Raw genomic sequence first — 23,025 nt, forward strand, 5'->3', positions numbered from 1 at the left:
GAATGGAATAGTTTCATTGTGTTGTGGATGAATTGGAATAAGAATTTAGAATATAAATTTCATTTTATTAATTATATTTAAAAGAACAAAAAAAAAAAAAAAAAAAAAAAAAAAAGCAGAAGAACAGAAAATGAGTTTTAACACTTGAGGGTCTGTTTGTACACGTCTGACAATCAGATCTGTCTGTGGAAACAATTCTGTACAAGAAAAAAAAGAAAAGAATAGTTCTATAAATAGCTCAGTAGTAGTGACTCACTAACAGTTGGGTTTCATGGAAAATCATCAGCATCTGTTTGTCTGCATGTGTGTTGACAGGTGGGCTCTGAGGGGCTATCACAGGCTCAGTGGCTCCCGTCTCATGAGACCTCAGGGGTTTGAGAGGAAATTCATTTATTATTATTCCTTTTTCTTCTCCAGTTTATTTTCTACTAGAAACACACATACATTTTCATTTCTGTTCAAGTGTTTGACCAGTTAATTCAACATATAGTTTACAGTGAGATACACCAACAATCGCAGTGCAAACCAATATTTTGACAAGAGCACAGATCTGTGGATTACCATATCAGTAAGACGATAAACTTGTAACGCACTGGGCAAACAGTTCAACTCCACCACTACCATCAACGTCCAGTTCTAATGACACTGTAGCACTCAAAGAAGCGTTGCAATTAACAGTGTGATGGCCAATTCATGCTGTACGAGCCACACAGTTAAGAATACAAGGGATCAGCCTTTTCTTGATTCCACGCAGTTTGGATTCATGTTGTCTCCTCATCATCCGAGCTCTCTGCCACCCGCTTCGCATGTTCAGCGTAGTCGAAGGGAGAGAACTTGACGGCGAGCTCATTCCATCTGGCGCATTTGCCAATCTTCTTGCCATTGCACGTCACCACAAAGTTTTTCACATGGAGGCAGGGGCACTCGATGCCACGGTACACCATCATCGAACCCCATCTCTGCAATGGAGGACAGAAGTTAAAACAATAAAAGGATGATATGGTAGTGTGCGTATGTCTGTCCACTAAGTAAGCAAATGCTCGTCCAATGACAACACAAATACATGTTTACAATGGCTTACAGTGCCATTTTGTGCTCTGCTTCCAAATGATTTCACGATGAGGCAGTCTCTCTGATCTCTCTGGTGGTAGCTGTATCCTATGATTCATGTGACTCATGCCCTCCCCCGTTTTGAACAGCTTATTTAATGTTAACGGCTGATCTTGACTCACTTCCTTCTCTTTCCTTATTCCGTTGAAAAAGCCAGCCGTACACCATTACAGCAACTGCCATGCTGCACATTGCTTATCTAGCTCTCAGCACAAAAAAAAAAAAAGCAAATAAGGTATTTTCGAAAAATGTTGAACTATTCCTTTAAGATTCATAAGAAAATCTAAGTTTTTTTCTCTCCAAAAATCTAAACAAACAAACAAAAAAAAAAAAAAACCCAACTCTGCAAAAACAACTTAAAATCATGTAATGAATTTACCTGCCCACAGTTCTTGCAGGCTATGAAGCCACTGGTCTCGCCATCTAGAAGTCGCTCTTGAAGAGAGGTGTTTTCTGTCCGATTAAAAAGTTCACTGTAAAAAAAAAACAAAACATAGTATAATTAGTCATCAGAGCAGAACAACAACAGCGGAGCACAGTTTTTACATCAATAAACATACATAATAAGTTCAGGATAACGTTAAAGTGAAAGTTAATTTGTAATTGGTACCTGAACTCTGACGTAACATTGACCCTGTGAACGTTTGCGATGATCTGGATGTCTTCGCCGGTGCAGGCGAACAGGCTGCAGCCTCGGCAGCTGAACCTCATGTCAGATGGCTTCTCAGTCCTCATGTCTTTGTGCTTCTTCTTCGTAATTCTCACCTTTTCCTCCAATATGGCCTGCATCTGAAACTCTAAGATCTGTTGAAAGGTAAAAAAAAAAAAAAAAAAAAAAATCACAAAGAACAGTCTTATAGCAATGAGGAATTCCCATTCAATGGAAATATAAAAGTTACCTGTTTGTCATAGTCTGCTTGAATTAAGGTTTTGATTTTGTCAATGGCTTTGTGCATCATGTCCTTGCGGTACTCGTTGACATACTCCTTTCCAGCCACTCCTGAGTTCTTCACCTCGACCAGAGTGTAAGTGCTGTCTCCGGCTCTTCCTCTGCCTTCAGCCTGAAAAAGGTGATGAATGAGTTAATACAAACAGTATATAACAGCAATAATCATTACTAAAGACACTCATTTGACCACTGACATCACTGACCTGGATCATAGCGATCTCATTGGTCACGAGACCGTATCGGATAACAAAATTGCAGGCTGGTATGTCCAAACCTTCCTCTGCCACTGTGGTAGCAGTCAGCAGGTTGACTTCACCATTGCGGAATTTGTTCAACACGTCATTTCGCTCAGCCTGATTAAAACAAGTTTGTGTCAAGAAGGTGAAGTGTAAATTGGATAAGAAGTGAACAGGATGCTACAAGCAAACGTAGAACAGTTTGTGTAGTGTGCACTCACAGAGGTCATTGGCTTAACAACACTCTGGTCTCCTCCTCCAATGACATGCGAGGCTTTCACTCCAATGTCAGCAAACTTGGGGTTTTCCTGAATCCACTGGCTTAGAGCAATGGCACTGCGACGTGTTTTGGTGAAAATGATCCCTCTGGCCTCCTCCCTGGTGCTGAACTCATGCAGAATTTTACTTTGTAGTTTGGACAGGCTGTCATTTTCATAAGCTGGATTCTCAGCGAGCCTCTGCAGCTCTGCCTTGTTCTCTGCAGGACACAGATTTTTTTTTTTTTTTAAAAATGAGGTAAATTCTTTGTGTCGTTTCGGAGGTTAAAGGAACAGCTCGACATTTTGGGAAATATGTTCGATTGCTTTCAAGATGGGAGTTTGGTATCATTCTCATGTCTGTCGGTAAAAATATGGCTACAGCTGGTTAGCTTATCTGGAGATTAGCCTAAATCCACCTACTAGCACTTCTGTTATCACACTGTGTCTTGTTTGTTGCTCCTGAATAAGAAATAGTACATAAAACGGCAACTTGTTTTGTTTAAACTTTGTTTAAAAAAAATGTTGCTTTTGTCCACACTGAACATGTTCATTCGTGAGCTTTAAAGGTGCTGGTTAGTGGATTTTGTTACCTTCAGACAAATCCAGGCTAGCTGCTTCCCCTCTGGTTCCAGTCTTCATGCTAAGATAAGCTAACAAGCTGCTAGCTTTAAATTTACTGAACAGATATGAGAGCAGTATCAATCTTTTCATCTAAATAAGCACATTTCCCAAAATCTTAGACAACTGCTTTAAAATGCTAAAGGATCGTAATAAAGTCAGGAACTACTTTGTGTCAGTTTTCTTGGCAATACAACAAGTCACAACACCTCTGAAGAGATTGAAGAGGAATCTCTCCGTTTCTGTGATTAGTATCTTCTGCTCCTGATCTGGGGATGTTTTTTTCTTTATCTCCTCCTCGTGGCTATTGCTGAGGAAACTGAAGGCATCACGCATGCGAATGGTGTTGCAGAGATTCAGACCCTCGTTGTACAGTCGAAGGTGCTCCGCACAAACCCGCACTTTGTGATCCTCGTCAGTTGCAGCTTAAAAAAATGAATTGAAGCAGGTTTTAGATCCCAACAAGCCAGGTTGTTTGTTTTCAGTTATTAGTCAGTCAGAAGTTTTACTCACCTTTTACCTGTTTTTGCACAACCCACTGTTCATAATTCTGAGAGCCAAGGTCACAGGTGGGGCTCAGCTCAGCATGGGTATGAATGGCATTCATGATTTTCTTTATTACATCACCAAAGGGATCCTAAAAAATATATTTGCTTGTAAAAAATACAAAACTCTTAAAGCCATTCCTTAGAGGAACTGTATTAAAAGGCTTCCATGATGACATCTCCTATTAAACAAACGCACCTCTTTTCTGTCTTCAACAGTTAGAGTTTTTTTCCTTGGTTCCTTTTTGTATTCCCCAAGGCTCCCTGTCATGATTCTGGAAGCATCCAAGTTTGCACAGATCTGTGAAACAGACACAGATTTATAGTGTTAGAATAAAAAGCAATCGTAAATCACCATGTCACAATGTTTCTACTAAACGTCTGCATGTTTAACGCGGAGTTAAAATCAAAAGGGTGTCTTCAAGTTTTGTCTTTTGCAGCAGTGGGAAGCTTTCTAGCTGCCCTGCGTGCACAGGCAGTGTGGAACATTGGAAGCAGCTTGACTGGACAGACAGGAACCTTGATGACTAAGGCAGAGAGAGTGGGGCACGGTTTAGACGTAGACAAGATGAAAAACAGAAACTGTTTATAGCGACGTGAGTATGCTAGGTATGGACACAGTTAAAGCTATAGCATGTAATCCAATCCAATAAAAATACTCTGTAATATATTTATTTTTGATTGGAATGTACAGTTTTTGTTCAGACTGTGTCATAGAGGATCTGTTCATCTCTTAGCTGATTCTTTAGGCCAAACCTGGTGTTGCTGTTGTCATATTAGATTGCATTAGCTAATATTTTGCGCAAACATTTTTGTCTACATAGGTGGGAAAACTTGAGAACTGAGAATTGCATTTACTTGCAGGATGTGCTCCACCGCTTTCTCCATTTTCGTTGCTCCCCCGACCCCTGGTGAGGCAGTCAGGCCCAGTATCTGAGGGAGGGACACGGGCTCCTTCTGCTCCTTCTTCAGCCTTGTGTTCTTGTGCTTCTGCTTCAGGTAGCGCATCATTATGTGGTTGTAGACTCCTCCTTTCTGAGTGTGGTGACACTCATCTATTACAATCAGTGTCAGATCTATGAGCAGAAGACACATCAACAGACATATACATTTGTGGATTGTATGTGAAGTACAGCACTCTGGATAATATGCATGTTATAGACGAATGTGAAGTTTATTGCAGTATCATGACTGTTGGATTCAAATAGGACGCACAAACAGAGAGAAAGACAATACTGATTGCGTTTCAAACAATAACATTTACGTTTCTTTTTTTTTTGTCATTGCTTACATCTTAAGTAAGACAACACTTTTCTCAACCAAGCAGTGCTATTTTAATCTTATTTATTTGAGTTTGTTAAATAAATAGAGGTAATTTTCCCTCACAGATTATAGCTTCTCTCTGTAAAACAGATCCTCCCACACAAACCGGCACTTTTTCAGGAATTTTTGATGCAGCAGTTCAAGCCACACAATAACATATGCTGGAAAAGTGTTGACTTTAAAAATAACTTAAGCTACTTGGTATTTTACAAAAGTGTAAATTCACATATACCAGTTTACCCAGAGTGATACAAATTTGTCCCTGGAGAAAAAGAGGATGGAGAGTGGCAGCTTGATGTACTGTGGGTGATAGGGGCTCTCATGTGAATTTGATCAGCCACACACTGATGGCTTGAACAGACGTGTGGCCTGGAAACCAGGAGATTGGGAAAAAAAAAAAAAAAAAAGTACACGCTTTCAGGCGTTTCAACAAACAGCATATGTTCCACTGAGGTGGCTACTCCACCTTGGAGTGGTGAGTGCCAACAGGAGTGAACAGCAGAGCCGGAATACTTTGACAAGATCCTGTCAGGTATCATCAGGGGAGATGCTGCGGAGATGAGTCCTCCGAGTGGCTTTTTATTCCAAGACCTGTCAGTGTCTGTGGTTTAAGCCAGGACAGATTTTAGCTGGAGATTTTAAGAAGCTTTCTTTTTAAAAAAAAAAAAAAAAATGTAGAGATGTCATGGCCTTATTTCATGAATGCTTATGTGTTTTTGTGTGATCAAGTTCAGTGAAACTAAAAAAAACAAACAAACTATTGTGCTGGATTCTGTTAGGTTTTGTAAAATCACACTGTAAAATCACACTGTAAAATCATACCACTTAAGTTCACTCCTTCATCCTCTCCTGTGTTAGACCTCTCCAAGTAGTTTTCCAGGATCTGGGCCGTGCATATGATGACGTCATTTTTCTTCACAATCTCTGTGAAGGAGATTTTGAGCTGGCAGTCTCCACTGACTCTCTCCACTTTATAATTCTGCTTCAGAAATGGCAAGAACTCTGCGGCATAGTGCTGCTCAACAAGAGGAACCTGTAAGACACCAGTGAAAATGCATTTTTATGTCGATGGAGCTGTAAGTCAAAAAGTGGAACAAACAGAAATAAGGAAATGTTTGCGTACCTACAAATCTCCTGATTTGAGAGTCCGTTTGTTCATAATTGCAATAATTGCAGTGTTTATGAATTTGTTTACAACAGTTTGGCAAAGATAAACATGTCCTGAACTTTTTTTAAACTTTGACAGGGGCAGGGTTTCAAATTAGTTGTGCAGTGATTTAGAAGATTGTATTGTTCATTGTTTTAGGATCAGGGAAGAGAGACAACAAGAGCCAAGTTATTACTCTGGTCTTTCTAGTATTGAAGAATGAAGCAGTATGACGAGTTTCAGTCACATACCATTCACTATTTCTCAAGCTGTTTTAAAACTCAGCTAAATAGTTTTATAGCTGGAAAACCTTTAGTCCAAAATGGAGTAAGGAGTGATGTTTTTCCAGTGCGGAGCAGAACACATATGTGCCAGATAGTAACAAAGTGCTGGGGAATATCTAAACCTTACGGTATGCAATTTGTGGTGAGCTGACCCACATGTGCAAACTGACTGGAAGATAGACTGTTTTCTTTGGATATAAAAAGGACAGAAGTAGGTTACCATAATAGTGCAAAGCCGTAAGTCAGGTATACCAGGCTTTGGTTGTCATACCTTGTTCACTAGGACGACCACTTTCCCAGATTGCCCCTCTGCCCTCCTGTGGTCCAGATGTTTTTTGGTAATATAAACTGCAACTCTGGTTTTACCGCTTCCTGTCGGGAGGCATATGATGATGTTTTTCCCCTCCAAGGCAGGTCTTGCAACGTCCATCTGATAATCTCGAAGAACAATATCAGCATTTTCTGGGCCTCTGGCTGCTGCTGCTGCTGCTGCTGCTGGGTCAGACAGACAAAACTTATGTCAGCAGCCCACAATTACAGGCATTACCAGCAGGAAAAGGCCGTGCTTGTTGGTGGTTTTGGTCGTGTAGTGGAATGTTTTCTTAATGCTGCCATTAAAGTGTCAAAACAAACACATACCGTGCTCATCCAATCCTGAAGAGCTTACAAAATATGTATGTATTTAAGACATGAACACTGTACACTATAAATCATGTCATGGTGAGGCACGATTGAGCTCATTTTTGCATCATTTAAACCATAAGGTCCAAAGATTTAAAAACTGCCAAAATCTAATACAGGAATTCACATTTGAGCCAATTTAACTGCCTCAAATTTTCCAAAAATAATCAAACATCAGGCACTGTTTTTCCTTGCACGAGCTATCAGTTAGATTTTGTCAAATTGTTTGGGGTGTATCATTTTATCCTGTGTCATTTTGGTAATGTTTTTAAGGACAGCAGACTTCCTATGATCCACATCAGTCAGCCGTTAAGTCACTGGCAAGCTATAACTCATTTGCTCTGTCTGGGCTGGGGATAAAACATGACTAAATAACCCTGCACAATGTGCATGTACCCCGCCCCCCTACAAACACTTCCCCTCAGCTCCAAGTTCTCCATCTCCCCCCCAGTTATGAGTTCAAACCCCCAGAACGTTATTTTTTTTTACTCAGTGCAGACGGCTTTTAATTTTCCCTCTCAGTCTTTAGTATGCCAGAGGTTAAAGTCTTCTTTCAAGTAACTTCATAAAGTAAATACATGTCTGTGCTGATGAAGAGATAGAGCTTTAACAACAATAAGACATAAACAGTGGCCTTTGTAGCCCCCTGAACTTTTACCAGCAGTTCCCAGACGCTAGATTTATTAGAGAAGGAAAGTCAACAATCGGCTAGAAGAACAGAGAACTCATGGGCCTGTTTGTCAGTGTGAGTCAGTGTGAACTAAGTTAATTTCAGACGACTTACAGATAATTCTGCACTTTTCACAGACTGGTGGAACAATCTTACATGTATTCTGCTCTATTGAAACTATGTGCTCTGGCCAACAACAGTCAGGTATAAGGTATTACTCAAATGAATGAGACAAACGTTACTGTAACCTCATATTAATGAAAGAAAAGACACTTCTTCTTTCTTCATTTCATATAATCATTTACATGGTCTCATTCGTCCACTTTATGTGGCACATAACTGGTTATCCCTGAGGCAGTAATTTGTGCACATAATGTCAGTAAAGCACTTTGTATGATATAACAGTGCACAGAGAGATGACGCGGATGCAGTTGCTGTTGAAATACAGAAACAAATTAAGAATGATACAAAGCTAGAGGAGCCACTACACAGCTACTCGAATTAAACTTTTCCTTTACATTTCTCTACCATACACCAATACTGAGCCAGCATGTGGTTTTAATTTGAAGCGCTGGCTATGCTCGGTCCTCTTTGGCCTCTATGTGGTTCATCATGGTACACACATGGAACATATTCTTTGGTGTCAAGCAGGCAGGACAGATAAATGTTCCACTTGCAGCACATTCTGACTACACAATGCCTTTATGATACTATAAGGCATCCAACGTACAGTTTTCCCGCTATGACTTGAGTTTGGTTTTTGTGTGTGGCCTACTGGGGCAGAAAACAGGGCAAGCTTTTTAGAATACCAGCGCACTTAAACAATATTAACAGCATCAAGGGTGAGTGAGATTGAATCAGTCCCACCTGGCTGCGAGGGCTCCAGACTGTTTGGCAGTTGTGTGGATTCAGTGCTCGCTCCTTCATACAGGTCTGAAAAGATAACAGCCAAGGTGTAAACTCACAAAATCACAGTCCAGAAAGGCAGGAGATCAATCTGAACCTTGTTCACTGTCTTGGCTGTATCAGCTGTTAAAGGGTCAGTTCATCCAAATTACCAAAAAACTACAAAGACTACAAAAAGCTAATTTCACCACTCATCTCACCACATTTTTTTTTAAAGCAATGCCCCAGTTACTCCTAATAACCCACACACCTGGTTATAGACAGTTTCTTCTTTTTTTTAAATCTACTTACAATACACTATTGATGAACATGTCCCTGTGAAACCTTTACACATAAAATGAAGACTATGAAGACGTACATGTACATGGACAGACACCACTAAGGGTGAGTGACTGTCCACTGCACAGTATGAATGCCCACATTCAGTTATTGGACCAAATTTGTTCAACATGTACTCCCTGACTGCCGTCAACTGTCATAACTGATATCGTTAATTTATTTATTTCACTGATCACTGAACGGAGGCGCTCTGTTAGACCTGTGGATTCAGCATCCTCAGTCATGCTGATGTCGCAGCTTTCAGCTGCTGCTGGACTCTCCTCTGTGACGACTTCACTTCCTTTGGGTTCATCTTTCGGGGAGGGAAGTTTCTCAGGTGAGCCTAACATTAAACAAATAAAAACATTTTGGAATTGAGGATTTGAATCTTAAACAACAGTAAGAAAATAGCTTTGGGTGTATTAGAGATTGTCATTGATAATCGCTCTTAACACTTTTAATGAATCATCTCTAAGTTTGTGAGCTCTAATACAGTTGGGATAAGGAAGTTAAGCTCTCAGCAGTCATGGATTTGTTTCAACACCAACAGACTGCGAAATATTGATTGAGTTCCCGTCATGGGTGTGTGCTCCAGTAAAATGAGTCACCTGGTTTGTCACAGTGAGGTGACCCTCCAGTCAGCTCATACAAGTACTGATGTTCAGTGTCCTGCAGAATTCGGAGGAATTTTGAAAACCACCCTGGTCGACCTCTCACGATGCTCCTCAGAAGTTCTCGGGCTCCACATATGGATCCTTTGTTTGTTGTTTCAGCTTTAATCTAAAAAAAGAAAAAAAAAAAAACAGAACAAAAACATGATGAACATAATAAGCGGAGTGGACTGGTTATGCAACCAGTGAGATGTAGAGCTCCACAAAACCAATGTGTGCACTGGTGTGCCATCTTGTGGTCAACAACCACAAAGACATGTACTGGGACTAAGGTTTCGAGTTAAAAGTTAAACCAGAAAAAAACAACTGGACACACAAACTACACGTGTTGACGGTTTGTAAGATAAATTTGGTGATCCTTTGAGACTGACATTATCCCTCTTGGATCACAGCGGGTGTTTTGACAGCTCACTTTCACTTTTGTGTACTTACAATCTCAGAGTCCTCTGAGCTGAACAGGCCTGCAGAGTAGCACTGATCACACACGTCTGCAGTCTTCATGGTCACCAGACTGGGAGACAGGAGCTGGATGAGCCGGACACAGTAATCATTCTCCGCCTCCACCTCAGGATCCGGGAGGTTGACTTGCACACAATCCGCTGCATACTCGCAACCTGCGTTTTGCAGCGCGTCAACAAACGCTGTGAACCAGCCGAGGCTGTGAGGCCTCTGCAGGACGGCGGTAACGAGAAGCTCCACGGCCGCTGCGTTGCTCTCGCTCTTCGCCTTTTGTCTGATCTGTTCCTTTTTCTCTGCCTCGATAAAATGAATGTGATCCAGAACCCGCTCCGCCACGACCAACTTTCGCAGTCTCGGCCTGAGGTCCTCGATGAGAGTCTCCCATGTCTCGTCGCTCTCAGACGCCATGGCGGCTCACCGTGCCTTGACCTCTGACCCCAGCACTGTGCGACCAGCTCGGCTCCAGGGAAGTTAGAAAATACCCACGGCTGATGTGACGATTCACTGCGCTTACCACGGGAAAACGAAACTCTTTCACTTTCGTTTCTCCAAAACCCTTCAGACTTAAAGTGGCCACTAGGTGTCAGTATTGGATATTTATAGCCGTACACTACACAGGCCTAATATATTACACTGAAGCATATGCAGCTGTTTACTGTTGTTCAACACTAAAGACAAATGTTTCTAATATTCAATAACTGTAATGACTATTGTCAGTGCTCAGCTGTCAGTAAGGGTATAATTATTTTAAGGCCTTTTTAAAGACTTTACAGTCACACTGGTGTTTTCAGTAGTGGCTGAGTGGGCAATTTAACAGCATTCCCATTGTTATTGGTGTAGTTACTATTACTGCTGCACACACACATATTTATAAGACAAGCTGAATGTGAAAAAAATATGTATCGCTAAACATGGCTCCAGTGGTTAATTTATCAATAATTTTAGACAATGAAGAGGAGGACTTTCCTACGGAAACTGGTCAATTCATACTCATATCCCTTACATATTGTAGAGGTGCATACAGTTGCTATTGTAAATTTGGCCACATGGTTTGAAAAAAAGGGAAAGCCAGTGACACAAATATAAGTGTGTTTTAATTTATTGCTCCCACAGCTTCAAAACAAACATATGTACTACTGTTTCGCTAAAAGAGTTTCTCTTATAATTTACTCAGTTAAAAAAAATACTTTTTTTTTTTTTACATCTGGCAATAGGATGTATTTATTTTCTAACATCTGTCTAACAACATATCTTTAATGTACATCACCAACAAAAAGAGTACAGGGAAGTAATATGATTTGTTGATGTTGTATGGTTGGTTATACATGAAGATGCTGACTTAGCATTTGGATTGGTTGTATAGGCACAAGACCCTCTCTGGAGCCTGTTTATACACAAGTACTAACTTTCCCTGTGTTCAAAATCCCCTGCCCACCCTCTGCTCCCAACATGCCCTCTAAGTGCATCCTAAAAGAGACAAGTATGCTGACATCATTTTATATTGTCATGTGCTACTTTGGGCTCATAAGCAGTGCAAAACAGTAAATATATAGATATAAAACACATGCACTGCCTTGTAGAAATGCCTACATCATACTTGTTTGTCAGAGGCCCAGCTCTGGGATAACATCAGAATACTCTTAAATCTGCATGGTACGATATCTGCCTAGACAAGCATGTATGGTGTGTTCTGTTGGCTTAATGTAATAGAGTAGGTGCACATCAGTGACCGCAGAAATAATGCACATTGTTTAAAGAAGAAAACCACAGTATACTTGATACTGTACTGTATATTGCAGTGCAATTGTCCATAACCCCTGAGTCACACTTCAGAGAAGACAGGCATACAACTAAGGATAAGAAAACTGTTCTCACACCTTTGTAATAATGCTGTATTACACTAATAGCTGCAGAAAATAGTTTGTATAGGCAGGCTCAGGCCCTCTAAGAGGTAGAGTCCGTCTATGCATCGCACACAGGCTTTAGACTCTAATAAGCTCTAACAGCGATGACCAGGTTCATCAGTTACTGTTGACACTGTCCACGTTGGCCAGTGTCAGGCAGGATCTTCTGTCATCCTCTGGCCTCACCAGCACCTCAGTTTCAGGAAAAAGTTTTCAGCTGCTGGGGGACGACTGGCTCGGGCTGCGTAACCCCCTCCCCATATACAGCAGACACTCACACCTGTTCGATGGCAATGAGGACACAAAGCGATTCAGCACCCTCTAGCTGTGGCTCACATTCTTGCTTCCCAGTCTTCACTTACAAATTGCATGGACACCAATTCTTTGTCCATCAGCTGCCAGAGAACCTTGGTGACAGCGGTAGGCTGCCTCCAGTCAGCATTTACAATCTTTAGTCGTGGCCTCACCGGCTCCACTTGCCCGTTGCACTGACTGTAGTGTAGGAAGCTGATGTCAGTTGCATTGCGCCTTTTTGGCAGTGCGTAGTACAGTAGCTTTTCCTGTTGACACTCAGCTTCTGGGGAGATAACTGCTCCCTCATCTGACCACAGGGGTGAAAAGGTGGAAAAAAAGGTCGGCAGTTTTTTTTTTTTTGGCAAATCCCTGTCCAATGAAATGGTCACTGTTAACTATGCAAAAGCTATTGAACACTTTTCCCGTCCCGCTCACTTGCTTTCTGCACAGGTGTACTCCTAGTGGGGGATTGGTAGCCATTGGTGCCATTGTAATTTAGTGGTGTTCTTGAAGTACAATGACAATAAAGTTTCCTATGTCTCATTGTGTCCCTGTCTGTCAAGTGACTTACTTTTGTCTTTTCTTCCTGCCTGTGCTCAGTGCTAAGAGGAGGTCATGAGACTTCGGTGTGCTGCCGCTGTCCCCCTCACCTTCTGCTGGAACAGAAAGGATTTTTGAGAAAAGTTGTCTGTCTTTGCCACAAGTTTCTGTCCCCCCCCCCCTCTCTCCTCCTGGATCCTTGCCAAGAATGCTCAGCACCCACAGGTACATTCTCTGGCTCTGCAGCTGACAGCAAGAGGAACCCCAGGAGATGTGATGGACCAGTGCCTTTATCCTTTATGTGTGTGGACAGTGGGACCAGCCTAGTGTGAGGTAGGTCAGTCAGCTCCTCTGACTTTGTAAGTGACGACTGAGGAAGGTCAAGGGTGAACATCAAGTGTGTCAGGTCTTTTTCCTGGCTCCATGAGTAGAGTTCTGAACGTTGATAGACTTGTGCATTGCGTTGTAGGTTGGGACAGGAAGGAGTACAGAAACCATTAGATCCCATTAGAGTGTAAAGCCTGGCTAGTTTGATAGCTGTTGTAGTGCTAGTTCTATCACAGCCAGGTGGAGCCCTTTAACCAGCACCCCTACTGATTAAGTAGAATTAATAGGTTCATCCTGATTGGTTGGGCATCAACATTTTCAGTGAGAAAGGTGAGTGAGTGATGACGATTACGGATTCAAACAGAGGGCTTCTGCTTAGCTAGAACTACTGTTACAATATGTAACCATTGTTATGACACTGTTAACTGCAGAGAACAGTGTTATATCCACATGCATAACAAAAAAAAAAAAAAAAAAAAAAGCATCTTATTTCTATTACCAAGGCATTGCAAATTAACAATACAGATGTCTGTGCCAGCATGCTGATAAAAAGTTGCTACTTAGTAATTACAGCATTACAACCCAGATATTAGCACACTGTGCTGCTGAAAGGTTTATGGTCCTGGGAACTCTGGGTCTGAAACAGGTCTATGGAGTCCAGTGGTGTTGAGGTTGGAGTCAGAAGGGGATGGAGAGGAAGAGGAGGAGGAGGTGGAAGAGGTTTCAGTTGGAAGAAGGATCAATGCAGACTGCTGATGCCCTGTGATCTGTTGCTGTCGCTGTTGCTGTTGCTGCTGTTGTGGCCCCGTATGTCTTTGTACAAGCAGTGCTGTAAGGCTGTCCTCGATGGGTGCATTCACGTTGGCCAAGCTCGACAGAGAGTCTTTGGATTCCTGAATGGCGCTCTCCAGTTTGTGGTTGGGGCCCTATAAAGAATAAATAAAGCTTAGAAGTCAGTATTGGGGTAAACTGATTTGTAATTACTCTAAAAATAATGTTTATTCATTCATTGTTTGTACTTTTTTGTATTTAAGATGTAGTTTCAGCCTGGTAACCTGTTCTTAGCAAATGAAGTTTAACTGACTGAAGAAAACAACTATAAAATTAATAATATTTATATTATAAATAAAGCTCACAAAAGAAAAGAAAAAGAAAGAAAACAGGTAAGCTGACAATCATAAAAAATATGTGACATAGGCTCAGATTCTTTCCTGATGTTCAAATGTTAATTCAAAAGCTGTGGCAGACAAACTGATCCATCAAGACATTCATCAGTATCAGTGTGAAGCAGCCTTATGAAACAGTGGGAGTTTGTGAGATTATAGAGACTGTGATGGATGACTGTAACGGCCAGCTGAAGCTCAACTTCAGTGGAGAAAAAAAAAATACAATGCTTCATATTCATATGTGCAAAAATCACCTGACTAATGGTGTGAGAAAAAGAAAACACTAATGAATGACGATGTGAGAACATCCTTACTTGAGCTCCTGTATGGCTGAAAAAATGGCTTGCAGTCAGAGCAGCTGGCTGAACCTTCACTGCAGGTCTGTGATAGTCTGGACTGGCAGTCACAGTGCTGTAGGCTGGAGGTCCCAGTGTCGGCTGTCTCTGTAACAGCTGCAGGATGGTCTGAATATCTGACATCAGCTGAGACTCCAGCCTCAAAAAGAACGGAGAGAACAGAGTGAGACACGCACAGAGAAAATTAATCCCAGAGAAGAGGAGATGAATCCATACTTCTGTCATGTCGGATCATTTAAGGGCTGAAAACACACTCAGTTGTACTTCACTGAGCACTAGATGGAGCTTCTGCTCCTCAACAGTGGGCAAATGAAGAGATGGCTAAGGTGTGGAAACACATTTTGCCAGAGTAGTAGACGAAAGATGCTGCTCCCGCTAGGAGTGATAATGAGCTTTGTGTGGGAGGTGTGAATTCAGCGTTTACTGGGGAAATGACTGTATCACACTCATTTGGTCAATCTAATTATGACTAGATTTCATCCAAGCTCTATATTTAGGGCATCAGGAAAAATTGGATAATGCTAAATAACCTTTTAATTACCTGTAGTCCATTTAATGTACATAGACAATGTCAAATTACTGTGGTTTACTGTGCTCCTGTAGTGAGGCAGCATTTGTTTGTGAGGTAAAGACCGATGTGTTAAGCAAAGCAGTCACAGAGTGGATATTTATTGCAGGTGCAGCAAACTGAACTGTTCTTGGTTATTCATAAGGATTTGGTTGAGGAGACTGCAACACCAACATTTTTTTTTTCTTGTCATATCCTTTCAGACGAGTCAAAGCCACAAAAACACAAAATGACAGAGAAGTGCTGCTCATCCTGCAGCCAGCTAGCATTAGGGGGGAAAAAAAAACAAGGTCAGGTTGAGTGCAGTGGATAAAATGTCTTATTTGTGCTGAATAAAATGAGCCAGCCCAGTGTTTCAGGCACCCTGATGCTGTGTGTCGTTGTCTGTGATAATTCCAGCTAAAAATACCATCTGCTGTTCATTTGTGTGTCTATTTCAGGTGGCCTGCTGGCTGCAGGTGTGTCGTTAAAACCATGGCCAACCAGTAAACTACAGAAAATGATGAGACTAAAATGTAATGTATTCATTCTGGAAAGGTAGTGCGCTCACATGTTTATTGTTTAAATCACAATGAGTTCTGCTTTTGTCCGAAGCCGTTTCAGATATACTTTGTTCTCAGTCATCAGTTTTAGATTCTGAGTACTACACTGTAAAATTGTACAAACCACTCTTTTCAAATTCATTTTCAACTCTGATATGTTCCGGTTCTACGGCGGCACATCCTGCGTCCAGCAGCTCCAGCCTCCCACTCTGAGTCCAGCGACAGCTTCTGCCAGCTTGCTGCCTTCCCCCACCTACTCATGTACAGTGCATTAGCAATTGAACTAGACGCTGCCAGTGATGGCAGTAGAAGTGTAGCTTACTTTTAGCAGTGTGGGAGGTGACAACTTTAAAAAAATAAAGCGCTCCCTAATCATTAAGTCACTAACTGAGAATGTAATGGTAGGATAATTTGTGAGAATAAAAACAAATTTTATTGTGTTACTTCCTTAGAATTTGAACGAAAACTATCAAAACGCCCTGCCCTCCCGGCGTCAATGGCGCATTTACAAATATCTGCACGGGCTGGTTTTTCAATCCTGCATATGTCTGATTTCCAACCATTACCATTTGTTTGATTTGTAATGGACTGTGAGCAGGGCCAAAATGGTGTTCTGGTGTGCTGCTTTTCAGGCTACATTAGAGGTGCATGACTCAACTGTAACTAATGAAGTTTATAAGACAGCACCAAGAGCCACACAGATACATTTGCTCGTGTATCCCTGAGTCTTTTTAAGGTAAGAAAAACAAATGTTCCAGCTGAAGAATGACTTGAGCCAACTGCCAGGTTTTGTTTTTAACAGTGGTGTTTCCAAAGTTGTAAAACAGGCTGCAGTGGATGAAAGAATAAACACTGTTGATGTCAAATTTGCACTTGTGTCAAAATGCTACCATCTCAGACTAACAGTGGTGGAGGACGCATTCAGATCCATTACTTATGGAATAATACTTGCTGTATGTCAAGTATACAAAGTAAAAGAACCTGCAGAAAAAAAACCGTCCCTGTATCAAAGTTACTGTATTATTACAAGCAGCGTGCTCTGTCAAGCATGTGTCTGTTACAGTTATCCTGCAGGTGGTAAGAGTGAAGAAGATAACCATCATTATTTGATGAAGTGTCCTGGTAGGTCTGATAACCTGTTTCACTGTGTACTAACAGCAAGTGTAGTGAGTGGGCGTCAAAGACAAACCCAAGATGCTGCAATTCCAACCCAGACATGAGCTGTCTGACTAAAATGATACAACTGTGTCACTCTCTGTGACACAAAGAAACCACTGAGTCTTAAAAGAAAAAAAGAAGAAAAAAAAAAAGAAGCACTTTTAAGTTCACATTCGGGGGTAATTCATAGTTGATAACAATTGAATGAGGATCAACAATCCGTATGCTGACTCTACGGATATGTACCTGTTTAAGTGCTCTTGAAGCTGACCCAGGCGCTGTTCCACCTCGCCATACGTGATTTCACTGGCAGAATTATCATCTTCTCTCAGGTCCTGGAAGTGTGCTGACTCATCCAGGTAGTCCGTAGGCTTCTTACAGGCCCATTTATCACAGCACAGATCTGGAAAGCCAAACCAACACGCATGCTTTACATCCTCACATGTGGGTCAGAACAACGTCATCACTAAAACAAAACAAAAAAAAATTCCCACTAAAATAGAATGTAATTAATCTCCGCAGCAGAGCTGTGTGTAGGTTTTTTTTTGTTGTAATTTATCAAGGCCTTGTAATGGGAGAATTGTTAATGCAATGTTTTCCAGTAGCAAACTAACCCTGCTGTTATCTCTGCTGGGCAGCTGGTAGCATTCAGCTTGTTGTCCAGTGATATGGGTTGAGCCTCTTTTGTGATTGTAAAAACATAGATGACTAGTGAGTAGTCCTGTGATTACACTATCTCGTGCAGCAGTCTGTGCAGGAGGCTTTGTCCTACCATGATGAGCCGTATAGATATGAGCATCAGTGTTGTCTGCCCTGTGCCCTGCCTTTAGTATGGATGGCACTTACCTATCCTCTGACATGGCCTTATTTTCAGCACCCTTCCAGCAATAGTGATTAACAATAGCTTCCTTCTGCCACTCAGCAGTTTTCTCCATATCTCCAACTGTCTACTAGCTGTACTAGCTGGCTACTGAGTCCTGTTAGTAGAATGGGCTATGTCCATACAAAACCCTGTGATTTCCATATCAGATGCTCATTATGGTGAACAGACAAAGTTTCGCAGTTATTGTTGTGTATGTTAGATATTTTAGCTCAGTGGAGAATAAAAAAATCGGACTTTAATTAACACTTTCTGTAGGCTGTTTTAATGGAGAAACAAAGGTTACGGACCAGCATGAAGCGTACTGCTTTTAGTAAGACACTCTGAATCCTGTTTAGTCTTGCAAATGTATGTCTTTAAAGCTTGGCCCACTTATACATACGGAACATCTGAAACTCAGAAATGAGCAGAGTTGGATCGCTTCCCTCGTTTATCGTTAGCCTGTGTCACAGTCATGTCTCTGTTGTGGAAAAATAGCTCAGTGGATTGGCTGTTGTTGATATGTACACAGGTGTGGACACAAAACCATCTTAAAAATATGACGCTATCAATGCCAATGACTGTGCAATAAAGCCTGCTTTTGTGTAGCTTGTAATGTTTTGTTGGCTGTTTATATAATAATTGGATGCTGATAATATCAAACTATTGTTGTGATTCAACTCAACCATTGCATTTTCCCTTTTCTCCTCTCTGATTAGGAATGGTTAATGCCCCTGCACCGTGTTCTTTGTTAGTCCTAATGCTATGTTCAGATTAGCACTATGCAAAAAAGCACCCTTCTTATTCATTTCAACTACGCTGACTAATCAGCTATATGCAAGCACACATTCTTGGTTAATTACTTTGTAATGTGAATTCTACCATTTAACCTTGCAATTGGTAAAACAAAGGATAAGATAATTGTTATTATAAACGACTGTGCAGTGTTTTCACAAAGACAAGGACAGATTTGTTACTCAAACCAGCCCTGGATTCCTGTGAAGATTTCAAAGCCCTCCATACATTTGCTTTTGGTAGTGCAGTAACAATGACATGATCCCCCACTGGTTTCCCCTGACTGCCAGTTATTGTTTTTTTTAGTGAAACATGATATATTACCCTCAAATGATGGACTTCTCTCCAAGCTGTCTCTGACAATAAGATCTGAGTCCAGGACTGGGGGAGTGGGTGAAGAGGGACCCAGGACTCCTGAACATCTCTTTAGGCACGAGTTGGACTCCCTCTCCCTCCCCATATCTTTAACCACTTCCTTGTTTTCCCCTGCAGAATGGCAATCAACAGTGGTTAGCGGAACAACACAATACTCTATTCCACAGAGAACAGATGTTCTCAGCCAGCACCGCTCTGTGAACAATAACAAATAAAGGACCAATACGCAACCTCGAAGCTGAACAAAGCTGAACTGGACCTGTGCAGATTAGTCTCAACCTACCTTTAGATACATCTGGGGTGAAGGAGATTCTTCTTTTAATGCTTTTAGTGCCCTCTCCATCTGAATCATCGCCTTGGGAACTAGAGGCCTGCAAAAAAATGTGAGAATTAAAATCTGTTAGTTAGAACAGTTAATGGTACGTGTTTATTAATCTCAAACTTCTAGGGGATGAATTTATAATTTTAAGTAATTATATCATGACAATGTGAATGCTTGTCAAACAGCACTGGCTGAAGATGTAGCTCACATCAGTGTAATATCATCTACCTTGGGAGACTCATCTCTGAGGTTGAAGGTAAGCTCCAGGTTGTTGAAGAAGCAGTCAGCAAACTCTGGGTACATGTCTAACACCTCCAGCAGATCTTCCCTCTGAATGGTGCTCAGGTCACAGTAACTCAGAGCTCGCACGTCAGCGTTGGACTTTCCAGGCTTGGCAAACAGATGGATCATTTCTCCAAAGATGTCATTTTTTCCTGGTAGTGACACACACACATACACAGACAATAAATCCTCTCAAACGGTTCACTGGGAATAGGGAAAAATTTCAGTTTTACCTGCAGTGACTTATGCAAGTATTCTTGCATATTGTAGAGGAGAATTTGTGTTGTGTTTTCTATGGGGACTTATCTAGATATTCCTAAGGCTCTCACTAAAGGGCAGCAGACGTGTTTGTTTTTGTGGATAATGAAAATCAAACAGACTCCCTTCTCTGTGAAGATGTTCTCCTAAGGCCTGTGCATCAGTTGTCTTACCATCTTTGATCCATTATTAATGCTGAGGAACTGCTATCTCACACCATCTTTGATGTGCGAGGGTTTGATTGTGACTGACACACTTTACATGTTGTGTACTCCAAAGGAAGGGACTTGTGCTGATAAGGGCTATCACATAATGAAGCCAGTTCTTCAGCAAGTCATAAAATCTAGTTTTCAAACCAACTGTTCTCTGCTGAAATGAGCGTCCATTGTGCAGAGGACTGGAGGTCCGGTTTAAAGGCCATCATGAAAAATCCCTTTGTTGGTCCCCTGGTACACTAAATGCCAACACTGTAAGCAGGGGTTCAGGTGAAAGAGATATGATATGTTGGCAGCCAGTGTGCCTTTCACAGCATGCACCGGACACCTCTCCACCACAGAGGACAGCCTCACACAGAGTGGTGTATCTCTCCCGCGCACACAGCTCTCACCACAAGGATTTAGATAGTCATTAGCCTGGATGGCACTGGAAGAGGCTAATTCCTCACCTGTGGAACAATGCTATTAGCCTTGTTGGACCCGATATCATTACAAGAGAAAAATGCTTTAACACCATTGGCTGACCACTACCTTGTTACAGGCTGGGGCAGTTTGGTAGCTGTCAAACACATCTAGCAAGATACAAGTTTCCACAAACAAATTGGAGCAAAAATCGTGCTGATGGAGCATTATGTCAGTATCAAATACAAATGGGATGATCTATCTATGAGATCAGTGACTTTTCCAGTGTGTTTGTTAATTTTTTGTGTGATGCAGCAGCTTTTGCTAAGCTTAAACCCCATTCTGTCAGGTGCAGCTTTGGAGAGCATTCATCTCATGAATAATGGCAGGTTTAATCCAGGCTTGGCCTGTAGCACCTGGTTGTGGTTTACCCACGTAGAAAAAAAATAAATACTCCAATACTCTAATAAGAGTTATGAGTATTCATTATTCAGTATCATTATATTACTAAGGTAAAATATTATATCAAATTTAAAGCGAGCAGTTGTTTTAGTGGGAGCTGTCTTTTACTGACATTTTTTATAATTCCTGTTTTGTAGCCTTAACTAATTTCCCTGTGCTGTCAAAAAAGTGGCAGCTTTTTCACTGTGGTCTTTGAAATTGCCAAACAACCTTTCATGGAGCCACTTAAATAGAAATGTCAGAGTCTCAAACCTGTCACATGAACAGCGCTTTTGCCCAGAGGACATAAATGGGGGGAAGGCAGGCACACCTTGCTATTCTTGCCAAAGTGTGTGAACATGATGTGGTTTAGTTGCTGTAAAGACTTATTACTAATATTATTCACGTTTGGAACGACTCCGATTATAACTGTTTATTCTTTGATGTGCACACAAGTCACACTGAGCCTCTTTGTAAGTATTACTGTGGTTAAATAGTTGGAGTCCATTGGGAAAATCCACTGCTTGTCTTTTTTGGAGCTTATGACAGCAGATTCTCAACATATTTGTGAGTATCAAGCGTCCTGAGCAGAGTGGGTGGTTAACTCAATCAATAATTCAAATATTTCAATCAATCAGAACAAACTACATATTTAATACCCCTAACAAAAAGCCAATCGTGGAATCCCACACCTGTATTAAAGGCCCACTCTGTGTTTTCTAACAATTTCCTGACATGATGTAAAGCATACTTTACATATTTTCATGCACATATTAGATCCTCAAAACAAGCATGTGCTCTGATTTCACATGTGGGTATCAGTGTAACCTTTTCATAAACCCTAACCCTGGTTGATTGTATAAAACAAAACCTAAAAGATTTACTGGCAAAGACTTGCCAAACCAACATTACAATAAGAATAATATAACTTTGAACCATCCCTTTCTTTTTTAAGAGAAGACGTCACCAAAAGCAGCAGAATAAGGGTTTTTACTTTGTCTCACCAGCTTTGATGCTGACATTCAACACACAATCAGCGGAGAGATCTTCTATCCAACAGGGAGGTGACTTTTACAGTTGTTCACACCTAACACCTCTAAGTGGATGGTGGAGGTTTTGCAAACTAAAGGTGAAACTAAAAGAATCCATCTTGGTGCTCAAGCTGCTCTTCCGATAACAATTTAAGTTTTCCTAAAGGATATACATCACAGTATCTCCTCATCAATTACTTATTAAAAGCCAGGCAATTTGTCTAGTTGACTGAAGAATTTGCCCCTGGATGTGATGAAATGGCAGTAACATAAAACCAACAAGGTGTTGTATTTACCCAGGATTGCTACCACGATGTCATCTTTCAGGATCTCGATCGAGCCGCGGGACAGAAAGTAGAGAGCAGTGAGCACATCACCACTGTGGACCAGGGTGTCTCCAGGAGGGGCATGAGTGGTTTTGAAGCGCATGGCCAAGGCCCTCAAGCAGCCTTTGGTGGCTCCCTCGAACGCTTTGCAGTTGTGAAGGAGATTCCTGTTGAGGTGAAGGCAGATATCTGCCTGCAGGCACTCAGGAAAACCTTTTAACACCTATGATGCAGAGAAAATCTGTGAGTAAAATGCACCAATTTTGGTTTGATATCCTCAAAGGGAGGCATTTAGATAATTGCTCTTCAACCCAGTGGACTCTGTGAGCAGCAAATGCGTTAAGATGAATGTACTTTTTATTAAGAGAAGTTGTAATTATTCTTGACAACAGCACAAGGATGAGGACATGGTATGAAAACAAACACGTCAGAGTCATAGACCCATTAAACACAGTCGAATACATCTTAAGTGTCTCATATGAGAAAAACGTAGACACCGTTATTCTTCTTAATTAAGACAGATTCATAGTAATGATCAAGATGGAACAGTTGCTGATACAAATGTAGCATGTAAAAATAACTGCTACTTGAATTTATGTAACCGCCCCCTGAGCTAAACACACAGCACGATACCTGCTCAGTTTTGGCTTAGCGTCTTTTTCTGATCCACATAATATCGGAGTGAGG

At 41.3% G+C, this 23,025-nt stretch overlaps 2 protein-coding genes across 3 annotated transcripts in view; both read right to left on the reverse strand.

Annotated features, from left to right (window-relative positions):
- Positions 1-77: 77 nt before the first annotated feature.
- On the reverse strand, positions 78-10,738 carry ifih1 (interferon induced with helicase C domain 1). 2 transcript variants are annotated; one of them, XM_071473554.1, is made up of 16 exons: positions 10,151-10,738; positions 9,656-9,827; positions 9,268-9,390; positions 8,691-8,756; positions 6,744-6,964; positions 5,864-6,074; positions 4,577-4,794; positions 3,918-4,019; positions 3,687-3,810; positions 3,383-3,598; positions 2,517-2,773; positions 2,263-2,412; positions 2,010-2,171; positions 1,721-1,914; positions 1,490-1,583; positions 78-959 (listed from the first exon to the last, which is right to left on the reverse strand). In XM_071473554.1, exons 1-16 carry the CDS (start codon positions 10,583-10,585, stop codon positions 762-764), a joined length of 2,943 nt encoding a protein of 980 aa, XP_071329655.1. In that variant the 5' UTR covers positions 10,586-10,738; the 3' UTR covers positions 78-761. The 2 variants fall into 2 exon arrangements, with proteins under 2 accessions (XP_071329655.1, XP_071329648.1); XM_071473547.1 differs by having other exon boundaries at positions 6,744-6,967.
- A 110-nt stretch (positions 10,739-10,848) lies between these two features.
- Positions 10,849-23,025, reverse strand: part of LOC139615435 (voltage-gated inwardly rectifying potassium channel KCNH7-like) — a 36,459-nt gene continuing 24,282 nt past the window's right edge. The window contains exons 9-15 of the mRNA XM_071473441.1: positions 22,309-22,561; positions 19,612-19,817; positions 19,345-19,432; positions 19,011-19,172; positions 17,279-17,435; positions 14,723-14,903; positions 10,849-14,168 (exon numbers count right to left, since the gene is read on the reverse strand). Coding sequence (XP_071329542.1) covers positions 13,857-14,168; positions 14,723-14,903; positions 17,279-17,435; positions 19,011-19,172; positions 19,345-19,432; positions 19,612-19,817; positions 22,309-22,561 — 1,359 coding nt within the window. The 3' untranslated portion in view covers positions 10,849-13,856. The remainder of the gene's footprint in view (positions 14,169-14,722; positions 14,904-17,278; positions 17,436-19,010; positions 19,173-19,344; positions 19,433-19,611; positions 19,818-22,308; positions 22,562-23,025) is intronic.

This window comes from Trachinotus anak, unplaced genomic scaffold, assembly GCF_046630095.1.
Source record: "Trachinotus anak isolate AG129_WGS33_773 ecotype Australia unplaced genomic scaffold, CSIRO_AGI_Tana_v1 ptg000001l, whole genome shotgun sequence".
In the NCBI taxonomy this organism is placed as follows: Eukaryota; Metazoa; Chordata; class Actinopteri; order Carangiformes; family Carangidae; genus Trachinotus; species Trachinotus anak.

Coding starts and splice junctions, on each gene's coding strand:
- ifih1 (XM_071473547.1), bottom strand. CDS start 10,585: ATGGCGTCTGAGAGCGACGAGACATGGGAGACTCTCATCGAGGACCTC. Junction 3,599..3,686: donor TGTGCAAAAACAGGTAAAAG/GTGAGTAAAACT, acceptor CATTTTTTTAAG/CTGCAACTGACGAGGATCAC. Junction 1,584..1,720: donor AATGTTACGTCAGAGTTCAG/GTACCAATTACA, acceptor TTTTTTTTACAG/TGAACTTTTTAATCGGACAG.